Raw genomic sequence first — 15,000 nt, 5'->3', positions numbered from 1 at the left:
AGACGGAATAATCGCGATTTACTTGGGATAGCGCTAAGTTTTGGAATGACGTTTCTGTTGCTGTAGCCGTCGTCATTGTTTAAACTTCCTAAAAACAACAAACAATATAGAACAAGAGATATTTATTTACCACACGATGACGCGCCCGTGTTTTTCGCTTACTCTGCTGCTTGTGTCGCTTGTGAAAAATAGCCCTTACCCTTAAACAAGTGGAATGAAACAAGCCATAGTTATTGCATGGAAATGGTTATATGAAACTCGGCAAGTCTTTCTGTTTCATCTTTTTGTCTGTATTTTTTGGCCTGGACGGTGCACAAAATACACCTTTTTTCGAGAAGATAACCAATGAAATCTTTCAATTAAATTATGCGCAAGTAATCTGCGAACCCGTGCGAAGCAAAAACCAAAGATTTTGCACTGTCAGGGTCAATTCAACATCGATTGCGACAACATTGTTCTCGCTTTTGAAGGTTTTTTAAGGTTTTATAACCAGTCCCACGATGAACTATGAACAAGCTTGTGTATTATAAGGCCACTTTGGAAAATACTATAATACTCTTTGTTTATCCGCCCAAATTTTGCATAAGCATTGTTTTTGTTTTCTCTTGGGGCCATTGTAAGTCCCAAGAGAAACTGGAAACAATGCTTTTGCAAAATTTGGGGGGACAAACAAAGGGTATTATGGTATTTTTCGAAGTGGCCTAATAGCGAAAGTGTGAATTCCTTGCTTCTCTGGTCATGAGAACGCTGTAAGGAAAAAGAACTGGTGGAAGTGATCACGTGAAGCATGCGAAGTAAACCCTTGAAACCTCGTCTGAGAAGCAGTAATTAAAGTCACTGTGGTACTACGACCAAAAAAAAAATTCTTTTTTTCCTTTGGATTTCAAAACTATGTTAACTAAACACTAACTCACCCAAGTTTTAAGTTCTGATTTTAAAAAGACACCTGTTTATTTTAACTGGAATTTTCTTATTTATTGGTCCGCCATTACTAACTTTAACATCTTTAGAGAGCTGGGTCGAGGAGAAAATGACGTCAAAGACTCACTGGTTTAAGAATGCAATGCGTGTGTACGCGGCCAAATTAATATGCAGCACGGGCTTTCAGGCTTTTAAACCCGTGTTTTGCATATATAATAAATTGCGTTTACACGCTGAAATTTTAAGCTAGTTAGTAAATGACGTCATTTTCTCTAGATCCAACCCTCTGAGGTCCAATCGGCCAGTTTTGGACCTGAGTAATGGCGGACCGTGAAATCCAAACTTACTCTCGAAACAAACAGCCTTTGGATAAAACTCAAAGCGCAAAATTTTGCCAGTTAGGTGTTAAGCGAACAAGCTTTCAAAATCTGAAGAAAAAAAGGGAATGATTTTTTGATCATAGTACCACTTAAACGGAAAAGTGCCACTTCGTTGTGCAATTTGCAGAGGCGACAGTAACTAATTGTTTGTAGTATAATAACTTTGGTGATCAGTGAAATTGGTTGCACTTGGTGGTTATTACGCAATACTCACCAAAGCGGTTTTTTCAAAATGACCGCAAGCCGTTTTGTCGAGGTGACAGATGAAATTGTTTTAAAGAAAATGAATAATTTTTAAATAATCACCCAAGAAATTATACAAAAACAATTATTGGCGAATAATTGTTAAATCTGCTGCTTTGAAAGTTTTACCTAAATGATTGTAAATATCACTGAAGAAAGATTTTATCACGGGAAGTGTTGAGATGTCACGTTTTGTTGCTGGTCTTGTATTACTGTTAAAGCAGTCAAAATTAATCGCCGTCTTTGATCAGCCCAAAAGCTACGTTCACGAAGAAGAATATTTTAACGATACCGATGCATATATTTCTATCTATGGGTGGGTTTCACGTTACGTCATCGCCGCCATGTTGGTGGACGAAAACAAAAGTCTCTCATTAGCTCCTTTTATTCGTCCATCAGCAATTGTACATTGCCGCATTGTTATCCGTGTCTCTAGAGATTGGTTGCAAACCACTTGTACGTAGATGTAAAAAACTTAAGTGAAAGATCTTGGGTTTTAGTAAAACCCGATTGAACTTCTCACCAGGTATTTAAAAAGCAAACTGTATTTTTATTTCAACATTCCTTCAAAGCATTGGTGTTTATCGGGCTTTGCAGGCTTCCAGATTCTCGCCACTTCCTATTGCGTCCAGGCCCCAGTTGTTCGAAGGGTGGATAGCGCTATCCACTGTATAAATCACTACCCATTGGATAACTCAATTGGTTTCGCTAGTGTTTATCCGCTGGATAGTGATTTATCCGGTGGATAGCGTTATCCACCTTTTGAACAACTGAGGCCAGAAATGCAAGTTTTTAGAAGTACGTCCAATTTTAATATCCAACACGAAAGGTCTCTTTCTCCTGAAGTCCAGGCATTTGCTAGCTATTTCCGACGATTTCAAGGTTAAATGTTAGGATAAGCGTTATTTTCAGGCGAAGGTAAATGCAGCCCTTTATCATCACTTGAGGCGCACAGTTTAGGGGATACTTTGTGACGTCAATAGTCCCTTCTCGAATTTTAGAATTACAGTTGAATACAACACCAATGGCATCTCCACGTTATTCTCTCCATAGTTCAGCGCCCAGCTAAATAGGCCATTTCCGAGTTCATGTCTACCTCCTCTTCAAAGCGAGTCTAAGTGCGAAGTTTTTGTAATGAAAATTAGTTTTCATTTATATGTAAAGTAGAACTAATTACCATCACAAAAACTTCGCACTTAGACTCGCTTTGAAGAGGAGGCAGACATGAACTCGGAAATGGCCTATTAACTAACCAGCAGGTGACCCAGGTGACAGCATATCGTAATCATGTGAAGTTACCGCTTAACTTTCACTAATTACACTGCTCAACCATGCAGTAAATTAACACGTGATTTTGACGTCATAGTTTCTTGATGACCATAGCTGACGCTCCTCCGCCGCCATTGCAGATGCCGGCCAGTCCCAGTTTTCCCTCGGGAAGGTTGTGCGTTAAGTGAGCAATAAGCCGTGCGCCAGACATCCTTCAAAACAAAACGAGAAGAGTTTGATTAGTGTGAGGGATTACCACATGCGCGATATATAAGGCCAACTTAGAGTGTTGAATTCTACAGTTACGGTTGGCTAATTTAAAAGGCGGTTTTCGTTGCTTGAGTTAAAGGTTTATAGAGATACAGGCAGCGTTTACACCGGACCGCGTCAAAATCAATGCGGTTTTGGGGGTGTTTACACGGAACCGTTTTGGCAGTGTTTAGGTCATGCCAATCTATTGTAGTTCACAGGCACTCATCACAGACGAATGCAATGCAAATTTCGCGCTAAAATAGTAACCGTATTCAAACCGCTGTGGTTTCGCGGTTTACACGACAGATGAAACCTTATCGTTTTCAAAACGATGCGGTTACAAATAAAACCGCGTCGTGTAAACGCTGCCATAGTACCTTACGGTTCCTTGTTTTTTCCAGTTCAATTCACAGATGAACTGAAGAAAAAAAAACGCGCTTCGTATCTTACAATAGACCTTATTCACGATGGCCGCCATGTTGGATTTGCTCTTATCATGCAAATTAGCTACACACTTCTGAGGGGGCAAACAACGCAAGTTCGAGAGGTAATAACGAACATGTTAGCCACACAGATGATTTGTTTCACGTTCATTGAATGTTTATCATCTAAGTAGTAAAATAGAATGATTACACAAGTTACTTCGAAGTTTTTTTCGGCGAAAAATGAGCAGATAACAAAGTAAAAGTCAAAATGTCAAAGGTAATCAAAAGATATAAATTATTATAAAAGGCACTTAATTCTGAATTCTAAAGTGTACTTTGAGCAATGTTATTTCAATATTTCGACAAGCCGATTTTCTGCAATTTGCGTTTTTCCCAATGTTTGCCCCCCAGCATAAGACATGGCTAGTTTGCATGACAATTTGAAAACCAGCACGGCGGCTATCGTGAATAAGGCCTATTGAGAGCTTAAGCACGCGGCGATTCGGCAACCGGAAGTGAGATGTTTTACTATTTAACCTGTATTGACACTACCTTATTTATATTGTCAATAATTATTTTAAGTACTTCCGGATTACGCTCTTGGCTTAAAAAACGTCGCGTGCTTAAGCTCCTAATGCAGCCCAGCGAGGAATGAAAAACAGTTACGTGGGTTTGGGCGATCCAAGCCTCATGTAGATTTTATCGCGCGTCTTATCCAGGTCAGTTGGGTGCTGTGTAGCTTGTAGTTTAATGTTATTCACGTTTAGTAAAAGCTTACTGACCCGATAGGATGGCCGATGGACACAGCGCCCCCGTGGATATTTACTCTCTCAGGATCCAATTCCATTAGCTGTGAAGAGATAAAAAAAAAAATTCTTGTTAAAAGGTGACACTTTGCTTTCTTGGACGGAGTTCCTCCCAGATGGCTGTTAAAGTTCTCGATATGTCCGAATAATACCCCCTCCAAAATTCGTGTGCATAAGCACAACTCTATACACTCGGGATACTATCAGTTACTTTTGTTTCTTAGCTTTTCTTAATCCGAATTCGCCATATTTCTTTTTTTCTCGTCAAATCCCAGGGAGACGTTACGAGCTTGCTACATGTCGATAAATTTGTCGCGCATTACGAAAAGTTTAATAGTAAATACGAAACAGTCAACACTCAGAAAGGGGCCGAGCACCAAGCAGATGAAGAAATGTACTGACAGCACCAACAGGGCTCTGTAGTACTGGCGATAAGAAAGGCACCAAAACTGTCCTTGGTTCGTATTACAACGATAGACAATATTGGCTTGTTCCTTGAACAAGTACATTTAACGAATACAACGGAGGACTAGCGAATAAGATAACATGCTATTTCTGACAGTTGTAGCCTGCGAAATTGGCAGAAATGGTTATTTTGCCGGCACGGACCAGAGGACTGGGTCCGGTTGTCTGATGGGGATTATGGGTAATTTGTCGTACAAATAGTGATCCGTTAGGGATTTGAATCAGTCTAGGTTCAGCTTTCTTCGCCTACTTTTTTGTTAAATTTTCCCCTTAGCCTTCATAGGGTAGTGGCAGTTGCATAGGGTTTGGAGAATACGTCCCCTCATTCCCGAAGGGTTTTGGGTTTTCGTATCCGGCAGGTGCCCAGTGTACTTTTCCTTTAACAAGTTTTTAGGAGGTCAGAGCCATTAAGTATGCTAACGTATTGTTATGCTAGAGCGGAGTTTGTATGCATATGGTAAGCAAAATAAACCGGCTTGTGGCGCTTGCTGTCCTACATGCCCATGTATCTACACAGTTGTGTTGTGATTGAGTTAGTCGTGTTGTGTCTGATTGGATAGTGGACTCAAAATAGTCACTCTCAGTTAAGCCGTATTTGCAACTTGACCAACTTAACATACCTTTATATTTGCCAAAACTACAGCACTGAAAGCCTCGTTTATTTCCCACATGTCAATATCCTCCTTTTTCAGACCAGTTTGTTGCAACACCTGAGGAAACCAACATGTAATTAACGCCAATTTGGGCGAGATGTAAGCTCAAACCGACCAGCCTGAGCTCTTAGAGTGCTACTATGATCAAAAAATCACTTCCCTCTTTTCGTCAGATTTTGAAGGTGTGTTTGCTTAACACCTGCCTGGCAAAATCTTGAGCTTTGATTTTTTATCCAAAGGCTGTTTTACTTTGAGTGTAAGGTTTGTCCGCTATTACTCTCGTTAAAACTAACCGACTGCACATCAGAGGGTTGGATCTAGGGAAAAGTGACGCCATTCACTCAACGGCTTAAAATTTCAGCCTGTAAACACGAGCTTAAAAATCTGGAAGCCCGAAGCTCCCGTGCTGCATATTAATTCAGTCGCGTACAAACGCACTGTAGTCTTTGACGTCATTTTCTCCTCGATCCAGCTCTCCCAAGATTTTAAAGTTAATAATGGCGGACCATTAAGTAGGAAAATTTAATGTCCCTTTGAAATTAAGGCTTAAAACTTGGGTCACTTAGTGTTCAGTTAACATAGTTTTGAAATCCAAAGGATAAGAGATTTGATTTTTTGATCATAGTACCACTTTAAGTAAATCAAGACCTAAACTCTTTGAGACCCTTGGAAACTCGTGTTTTTTTTTTCGCCCGAAACGCTTTGAATTGGCAAATACAAACAGGGACAAACGAGTGGCGAAATTAGAAAGTACATTGATATCTTCATTTTTAGTCTGTGAATAATATTACTTAAGAGAGGAATTAACACTGTGCCGTTGGCGCAAAATATATTACCTTAGGCATAGCGGCTGCTGGAGCAATAGAAAAATCGATCGGTGCTACAGAGGCATCAGCAAAACCTGGTTAAAAAAAATTAAATTCGTTCAGTTCAGTTTTTGAGCTGTCCGTGCAGCTTGATAGAAACAGTAAGAGCACTGCACCGGTATCGGAAAGGACAAGGGTTCAAACCCCATTCAAGGCTGAATTTATCAGGCTTTCGTTGCGCTTTTGCTAAAGTGGTGTTCATAACTGCGAAGACATTCAATCTAAAAACAATTCCGGCCTTCCGCAGTTCCAATGTGTGTGTGTGTGTGTGTGTCCTTAACACAGAAGTCCAAGTTATTTATCCAGGAGAAGGCGTTGCCAAATGTTTAAGGCGCCGAATTTGCATTTTGATGTTTTGGGTTCAAATCAATCTCTTCCTATTAACTGAATTTATCCAAAGAATAAGTCCCAGATAAAAACCCGTCAAGTTTTGATCATAAGAAAACTGTTGCCTCCTTCGAGTTGGGTTTCATGCTAAACTATCTCTCAAATGTAAGTGATTAGAGTGTAATGTGAAGTGCTAGATTTCTATCCCATATGAAACGTGTGAGCGTTAGCCCTACTGATGGAAATGGGCTAACACAAGGACAGAGAAAACCTGAGCTACAAGGTCAGACGGGAGCAAGCCGTTGGAACTGAAGATGTTAAAGTCACGGCAATGAACATGTAAATGTACAAGGAAGAATTACGTTTTTGCAAACGTTGGCCGTGTAGCACTTATATTTGAACAGACTTAACTGATTAGAGTGTAATGTGAAGTGAATGGACGATTTTGGCTCCGTCTCGCAATACAGCTCCTAAAGACTCCAACAACTGAGATAAGCAGGGCCAGTTTATTTGACACTGTCATATTTATTCGAAGCTCGTCTAGCTTTAATTTTTAAACATCAGGGTAAAATAGATTCGACTTACGGTCAAGTCGCCCAAAGGTCATCTCGCCCGAAACCAGAAAAATGTCGCCCGAGATCCCGAGTTCTGTTTCGGGCAAGATTACTTTCGAGCGACTTGACCAGTTAACATAGACCGTCTCTCCCCCTTTTTCAGAGATTCGATACCTGTAAAACTATTTTGAGACGAGCATCTTGAAAATCTAAGTTCATGTTGTTTTCCAGAAGATGATCAGCGACCGAAAAAGTTGTTTTTCTTTTAAATTTAAAGCTGACAAACAAGTGCATTGGATCCAACTTACCGATTATAGATGCAAGTGGCTTCACTCCTAACCTGTCAGCTGCCTGCTTGGTCATGAGCACAACAGCTGCTGCTCCGTCGTTCAATGTACTGGCATTGGCTGCTGTTACTGTGCCTGACGAGTGAAAGAACAGTCATGTCACTGATGACAAAAAGTTTGCTTCTAAGGTAAGGCAATTTAAAGGCAAAACGTACCATTTTCCTTTTGAAAGACAGGCTTGAGCGAAGAGAATTTCTCAAAAGAAACTCTCTTGTATTCTTCATCTTCACTAACTACCACATCTGGTTTGCCTAAAGGAAAGTTTAAACATTCTTTCAAGAAATCTGTCACAAAGAAGATACAATGTATGCTTGCAGACAATAACTCTGCTCAGTCATTTTGGTCTTCTGCCCTTTTCGAACCAATTTTATGTTTTTTCTTTTCAATTTTCAACTGCAGGGTTACAATTTTCTCGAAAGACCAGAAAACAACTGCTCGAATGATCCCCTCGTTATTTAATACACTAATAACATTAATTTATTATTAGTATATTACAGAGTCATTACAGCAAAATAAAAAATAATTATTATATTATTTTTGTGTTTGTGTTTTATTTTATTAGGATACATGTACAAGGGGATTGTGGTAGCCCAAAGAGCCCTAGAAGATTCAGGGTTTGAGAAGTCCTCTGTTAATTGATAGGGTTATTTTTGTAGCTTTTTAGTGGTTGACTAGAATGTTAAAAACTGTAACAAGAGAGAAACTGAACAGACCAGTGAACAAACCTTTTCTTTGAGGAATTGTCACCGGGACAACTTCACTATTAAACTTGCCCTCCTGCAAAAATTAATAAAAAAAATTGTTAATTATTCAATTGGCGCAAAGAAATATTTTTTCAATTTCGTTTTCATTGCACACCACTAAATGAAAAAAAAACAGCCCTACATTATCCCACACGTTAAACAGTTTAACTCCTCCTGAACCAGTGTGTACTGATGAGTAAAATCACCTGGCATTAGACAGAGTAAAATTTGCAAGTGTCGCTTTTAGGAGAGAAAAGGTTCTAAGGAAGTATAAAAACTAGATCTACATTTTTCACCACCTACATGTAAGCCATAAAATATATTTACTGACAAAAACTGCTTTGAAAACACAGAGTACATAACTTACTGACACATAAGTGACATCTTCAGAAAAAAAGACAAAAGCACTGATAACTTCTCAAATGAAAAAAAATAAGGTTAGGTGGACTTCACCTTTATGTGCACGTTTAACACAAATAGTAAAAAATGTCAACAGGCAGGTCATCTAACCTGCCAAGCTGCTGCTGATTTCTTGTACGAACCAATAGCATATTCATCCTGTTCCTCGCGGCTTATTTCAAGCTTGGCTGCTGTATTTTCTGCACAGTTACCCTGTCAGTGAACAAAACAAATTTAATGACCTTAGACAAGTCAACAAAACCAATTATTTTTATACAAATATCCAAGTGTACTGGACTTCAACATAAAGAAAAGAAGAAAAAAGGAGTTAAACATTCAAGCAAGAGTCCCAGAGAAGGCCTGACTGGAAAATACACAGTGCATTCCCACCTTAAAATAAGACACTTGAATTAAAAAAAAAAAGATCTGTGACAGGAACAGTCTCACAAGGTGCAGGAGAATTCTATTTTATATGTAGTGTTAGAACCTTAACCCAATGCATTGAAACTCCTCCTAACGGCAGACAATTTTACTCCCCCTAGTATGCCCGAGGGGCGAATGGCTATAATAATTATGCTATAATAAAATACTTGTGTGAGTTGAAAAAAGCCATACTTTGGGTGTCAGACAATTTCTTTTGCAGTAGTACTGCTTGAACTAGGCACCAATGGGGGAAAGCTCATGTTTGTTTATCTGGCCAAATTAATTTTAATACCCTTCTGGCAGACCAGCGACAAAAAGGCCGCCAACTGCAACATTAAGGAGCTCACCAAAGTTAATAGGGACTTAAAGATAGTACACGACGGTAGACTGGGACGGTTAGATGAGTGTCATGTCACGCAAAATCCCCGTGACATTTGACCGTCGTGCTTCTAGGACAGTATGTTTTCCCCGGGTTTCTCGTCGTGGAATCTACGGTGAAAACGGTAGGAATTCATCCATACTTATTCGCACTATTTCAGTCTTTTCCTTTATTATGCATTGAAAACTGATCACCCAATGGGTTAAGTGTGCATTTGGTTGTGTTTGTCTTGATTTATCCATCGCTGAAATGAAAAAATCTAGCGAAAATTCTGAGTTCATTCAAAGACATCACTCGGCCACATCGCGGCGCAAACCAAAATTTGCTTGTTCTCAATGTAGCATTATCCATAATCCACCATGACACAGGAGGAAAGCAGAAAGAAAGCTAAAAGAGATAATTGTAGCCGCATTTTTTGTTTATGAACCAATTCCCCTTAGCGGATTTACACTCGCTAGAATCCAAGGAATCTAAACAAAATGGTTCAAATTCCCAGTAAGGAAAAAGAGGATTCACTGATTCGTATTCATGGTATAAAATAAGAAATTCCTCCTTGCTAATTGAACCTTCTGCAAAAGAAATTACAAGAGAATTTCTCACCTCTTCAAAAGACATGTTTATTCCACCGTCCTACAGTCGTGTTGGCTGAATCTTAAAAATTTTCGCGCCTTTCTACCGTACTCGTCCAAAGTCTCCCATATACACAACCAACCGACCCAGCCTACCGTTGTCCACTATCTTAAAGTCCCTAATACAAACTTGATTACTAATGATGATATAATATGGTGCAACCTACCATCCCTTACCATGTGAATCTGATTGTACACATCCCACAGACCATCTTTAACGATTGCATCCTGAAATAAGTGTTGGAAGAGAAGAAAATAATGTTGAAAAAGAACTGTCATGGTTCATTGAAAAAATTAATATTAGATAGGGTAGTCTCTGTTACAGTGGCTTCAGACTTGGTCATCGCGGTTATTAATTAACGCTACTTGTCAATGAGCAGTAACGAAAGGAAAGCCTGAAAAATTCAGGCTTGATTGGGATTCGAACCCAGCACCTGCGATATTTCTTTTTAGTATATATACTAAAACAGTGGATAGCATGGAAGGAAGACTCTGATTGGGTACTCAAATTCCGAATATCCTTTGCTATTCACCTCTTTGCTACCATATTAATTTGTAACACAATTTGTCTAATGATCCATTGCTACAGTAACTGTTACTGTTCTGCAAAGGAGCATAAATTTACGTTTCTGCTTTACCATAAAGTAAACTGTAGTAAGCTTAATAGCCCATTTCCGAGTTGCTGCATGCCTCAGTTTCAAAGCGAGTCCTGGTGCACAACAATTCAAATGGAAATGAGTTGCGAATTGTTATGCAAATCAAACTCATTTCCCTTACAATAGTTGAGCACCAAGACTCACTTCGAAACCAAGACAAACAGCAACTCGGAAATGGCCCATTGACCTCTGTACCTTGCTGATTGTGTCAACTGTTTGTTTGTGTGCTTTGCATCCGAACAACACAGTCACGCTTTCCCACCTCCTTTTATGGGAACCAAAAATATTTTTTGGCAACACGTGCAGCCAACTTGCCATCCAATTAAATACAGTAGGTTGTGGCTTGCTATACAGTACGTTCACATTAATTTTCGTCTGATAAATCATCAGTTTGTTCTGACCGTGAAGTGAGTCTTCTTCTCCTCCCACCCTCTCACATGATCTAATTGGGCTATCCCCTTTGTATTACCATCCGTAGTTCTGAAACGGTGGCACATCCCCTACTTGTAGCGATACCTCATTGTCTTATTTATTCTTTTGTCATTTGTATTAAAAAAGGTTTGGGGATAAGTGTTGCGCCAACCCTTCCGTGCCACATTGAAGTGATGCCAGGGTTTCCCTAGCTTGGGTGAGAATCGGTGGCACATGCATCCACTTCCCCTTGCTGGCCCAACCTTCTAGGAGCTTGGTATAGGTACACACCGCTCAGGGTAGCTGGGCTCCGTGCGCGGCCAGTATGTCACTCGCTGACACTCGATCCTAGCCCCAGTGACTGGCCTCGCAGTGGCAGGCGGCACTCGGGTCCTGGACGACACTGTGTGTGATATTAATTAAATGTTCCTCGGTTTGTTCAACACAGCAAAAGAGCCTTTTCAGGATATTAAACCATTGACTCCTGAGAGCGAGACTTAACAGATATTTTACCTTCTCTGTCTAATGCCAGACAGTTTTACATATACTCATCAAATGGGGCCATGCAGGGGCTTCTGGGCCCGGTTGTTCAAAAGCAGATTAACTTAATCCTGGGTTAGCGTAAACTTTTGTTTCATGTTTTTAACTTTTTGGTGAAAGTTTCGTTTGCTTATTTTTGTTTTTCAAGATTGACTTCTACTTTAACTTTTTTTTTTTTCGAATATCAGCGTTGAACGGCATTTGGGAGTAGAGAAACAAACTCCTTGGTTAATTTTTAATCTGGGATTAGCGTTAATCGGCTTTTTAACAACCGGGCCCTGAGGAGTGAATGGGTTAAGCAGACATTCAACTACAGATCTAGAGCTGCTTGCCATGCTCCCTATTTTCATTCGTTGGTACGTTAAAATGATTCTTACTTCCATCATATGTCCTCCATACTTTGGGGCATCTCGTCCAACAATAAAGGGAACATTAGACATGCTCTCCATCCCGCCAGCAACCATCACTTCCTAAAAAGGCCAGAAAGATATCCAGTTAGTTGATTTAAACACAAGCCACTACAAAGGAGTAGCAACTTAAATATGTGTGGATCATTTTATCAGTCTACAATAAATGTTTACTGTGAGCTACTGTAGGTGAAAAAGCAGGGTTATTGTAAAGGACAGTACTGTCAGACACATTTACACGTATTTCCACGGAAAAAATGTTTCAGAGGTTTGCCTTTATTTTGCTGTGACTGTTGCATGGCCACTGTTTTGGGTGATCATTGAATTTAAGCAGAACTGTCATTTCCCAAATTATGAGTGTTGAGTCATGATAGTCTTAGTTTTTTGGCAACTCCTTTACATGCCTGAAAGAACATAGTCTGAATGAAAGAAAACATTATATCAAGTGTTTTTAAAGTTGGATTTGTAAGGCAAGAGGAGTTTTATGAAAGCTCAAATTTATCAAAGCTTTCAGCTGCGAAAAAAAATGTTTGCCTGTCCATGTAGCATTCTCAATTCCAGATGACAAAATCATAAGCAAGCCATCTGGACTCAACGAATGCAACAATCTATATCATCAAAATATAGAAACTGTTCTAGTGATAACCCAAGTTTCAATTTGAGTAACGGTACTTAAAATTCTTAGAACCCCTTAATGTTTATACACGTATGAAAAAAACATTGGTTTGGGTAAAACACAGTCTTGCACAGGAACTGTAAAACCTATGATTTTTTATTACAGTACTAAAAAGTCTGCATGTTACTGGTCAGATGCTTTTCAGTTCATTTTTTTTAGAATCTCGTACCTCCAAGGAGCTCTCTCAATTTTATAGTAAGTTTTAACCATTTTCATTAGTCTTGTGCTATTGAAATGTACTGTTGAAAAATTAATAATGACAGAGTAGGCCTTAAGCAATAACAAAATTTTACATGCATGCACATGCATTCACCACTTCAAAATACTGTACAGAATGTGCATGTTTACAAAATGTGAACAAGAATATAATATTATTTATGCACTATGTCCACTGAATAAAGCTAAAACTTGGCTATCAATGCTGAACTCTGTTTGCGAGGCAAAAATTAATACACTGACAACAACAATGTGGGAAAAATATTAGTGATCGATATTCACTATTAAATGGACTGTTTATATGAGGCAAGCAAGCTCAGTTGGGCAGGTTGGCCCAGTAAATGGGCTGAAGTGTTAATACATGTATGGATGATTCCAGCCCAGTTTACCGCGATGAAATCAGGAATTTGTTTATGTGCCTTGTACATGTAACTGACAAAGTCACGCAAGGGATAACTGGTGAATTTTCCCATTTTGGTTCAAAATGAAGGTTCATTTTAGCTCTAGCAAGTACAGAATGGCATTTTAAAACAAAAGATGCAAAAATAATCCTGTGATAATGCAAATGTAGCTGTGCTTTGAAAGCAATTAACCCTTGCATCATGGCTTGCAGAGATCTTAATTTTTATTGGCACTGAGCTCAGACCAGGATCTCGGCAAGCGGGCCAGCCCACCTTCTAACATAAACAAACCAAGATTTTGCCAAAGAAAATTAAGGCACTCGGCAGATCTCGGCAAAGTGCGCCAGCCCTCTGCCACCTAAGAATTGATCAGTAACTGGCTCATTATTTAAGTTATATTAAAAGGCTTCAAAAGGGAGAGTTACTTGCAGTTAACTTAAACAAGTTCTGTTACCTTCTGAAGTCAATTTGTAAATAGCATGACGCACAAACCCGTAGATAGTTAGTAATAATGTTTTGTTGTCTCAGTAGGCACTTCTGCCTATTAATTCTTTGATTAAGATCTTTGATTAAGATATTTTGCATTGATTTCTAGAATACAGTATATACCGTAATTGATTTGTGATTGACATTAAATTTTAGATTTTTAACCTTGTGATCCTAGTAGTTTGCCAGTCAGATAATGTGCTTTTTCTGTGTTCATGTTGTTTGATATGAACAGATACATGTACTTTGCTTACCCATTGCCAACCTGTACTGAGACATTTATATGAATCGACTGGATATCATCACAGAAGTATGTGATCTTAATTTTGTGAACTTTACAAAATTATATACATGTAGTTCAGTTTCGTAAACTGCATAATGACAGTTTTCCCAAAATATGTACTGTAATGTACTTTCTCTAAGACCGAATAAGATCACAATTACATGATTAGCCGTGACAGTTGATTATTCAGAGCCTGTTACCCAAAACAATTATTATTAGAACAAAAGTGTAAACAATGATGTCAGGAAAGATTCCTTATAATATTTATGTTCATGCAATAAGAAGTTGTTGAGACCTGACTTCCGCAAGCAAGACTTTGAGCAGCCAACATAATTGACTTCATTCCAGAAGCACAGACTTTGTTTATCGCTGTACAGGGTGTGGATACAGGTAAACCTGTAGGAAGCAAACACATGAAATATTTTTCAGGTTCTCCTTTCATTCCAAGGGTTTCTATAAAATTTGAAGTTGGTGGCTCGTTTGAGTAGAGTACCGTAACCAACTGTGTCAAAATAAATTTTAATCTTAGGTTTGAAAGCATCTGTCTTTACGTAATAACTTCAATACACCCTTTGTATGACAGCCATGTCACAAGACCTTGTTTATCACAAGAAGTGATCGTGGTACAAAGTAGATGCCAGAAATGGAAAGAGCGCGATGAAATTAGTAACTAAAGTAGAATGTCAATTTTGAGGCCACCTAAATGTCAGTTGCCTCAAAATTGACATTCTTACTAAAAATTATAGTTTGCTGCATGCAGCTGGTGCTTGGTCATTGAGCACTGGTACATACCTGCTCCAAGTGCAGCCTGTCTTGTTGGAGCTTGACCCTCTCCAGCAGTGC

General features: G+C 39.0%; 1 protein-coding gene across 1 annotated transcript in view; it reads right to left on the bottom strand.

Annotated features, from left to right (window-relative positions):
* Nucleotides 1-2,073: 2,073 nt before the first annotated feature.
* The window catches only part of LOC138052542 (acetyl-CoA acetyltransferase, mitochondrial-like), an 18,984-nt gene continuing 6,057 nt past the window's right edge, over nt 2,074-15,000 (bottom strand). The window contains exons 4-15 of the mRNA XM_068899085.1: nt 14,950-15,000; nt 14,453-14,553; nt 12,066-12,158; nt 10,259-10,309; nt 8,762-8,863; nt 8,234-8,285; nt 7,664-7,759; nt 7,470-7,583; nt 6,251-6,315; nt 5,382-5,471; nt 4,273-4,340; nt 2,074-3,025 (exon numbers count right to left, since the gene is read on the bottom strand). The exon at nt 14,950-15,000 is cut by the window's right edge and continues 45 nt beyond it. Coding sequence (XP_068755186.1) covers nt 2,905-3,025; nt 4,273-4,340; nt 5,382-5,471; nt 6,251-6,315; nt 7,470-7,583; nt 7,664-7,759; nt 8,234-8,285; nt 8,762-8,863; nt 10,259-10,309; nt 12,066-12,158; nt 14,453-14,553; nt 14,950-15,000 — 1,004 coding nt within the window. The 3' untranslated portion in view covers nt 2,074-2,904. The remainder of the gene's footprint in view (nt 3,026-4,272; nt 4,341-5,381; nt 5,472-6,250; nt 6,316-7,469; nt 7,584-7,663; nt 7,760-8,233; nt 8,286-8,761; nt 8,864-10,258; nt 10,310-12,065; nt 12,159-14,452; nt 14,554-14,949) is intronic.

This window comes from Montipora capricornis, chromosome 6 (genome assembly GCF_036669925.1).
Source record: "Montipora capricornis isolate CH-2021 chromosome 6, ASM3666992v2, whole genome shotgun sequence".
Taxonomy (NCBI): Eukaryota; Metazoa; Cnidaria; class Anthozoa; order Scleractinia; family Acroporidae; genus Montipora; species Montipora capricornis.
The sequence above is the reverse complement of the archived record's forward strand: the minus strand, read 5'-3'. Positions and strand labels throughout refer to the sequence as shown.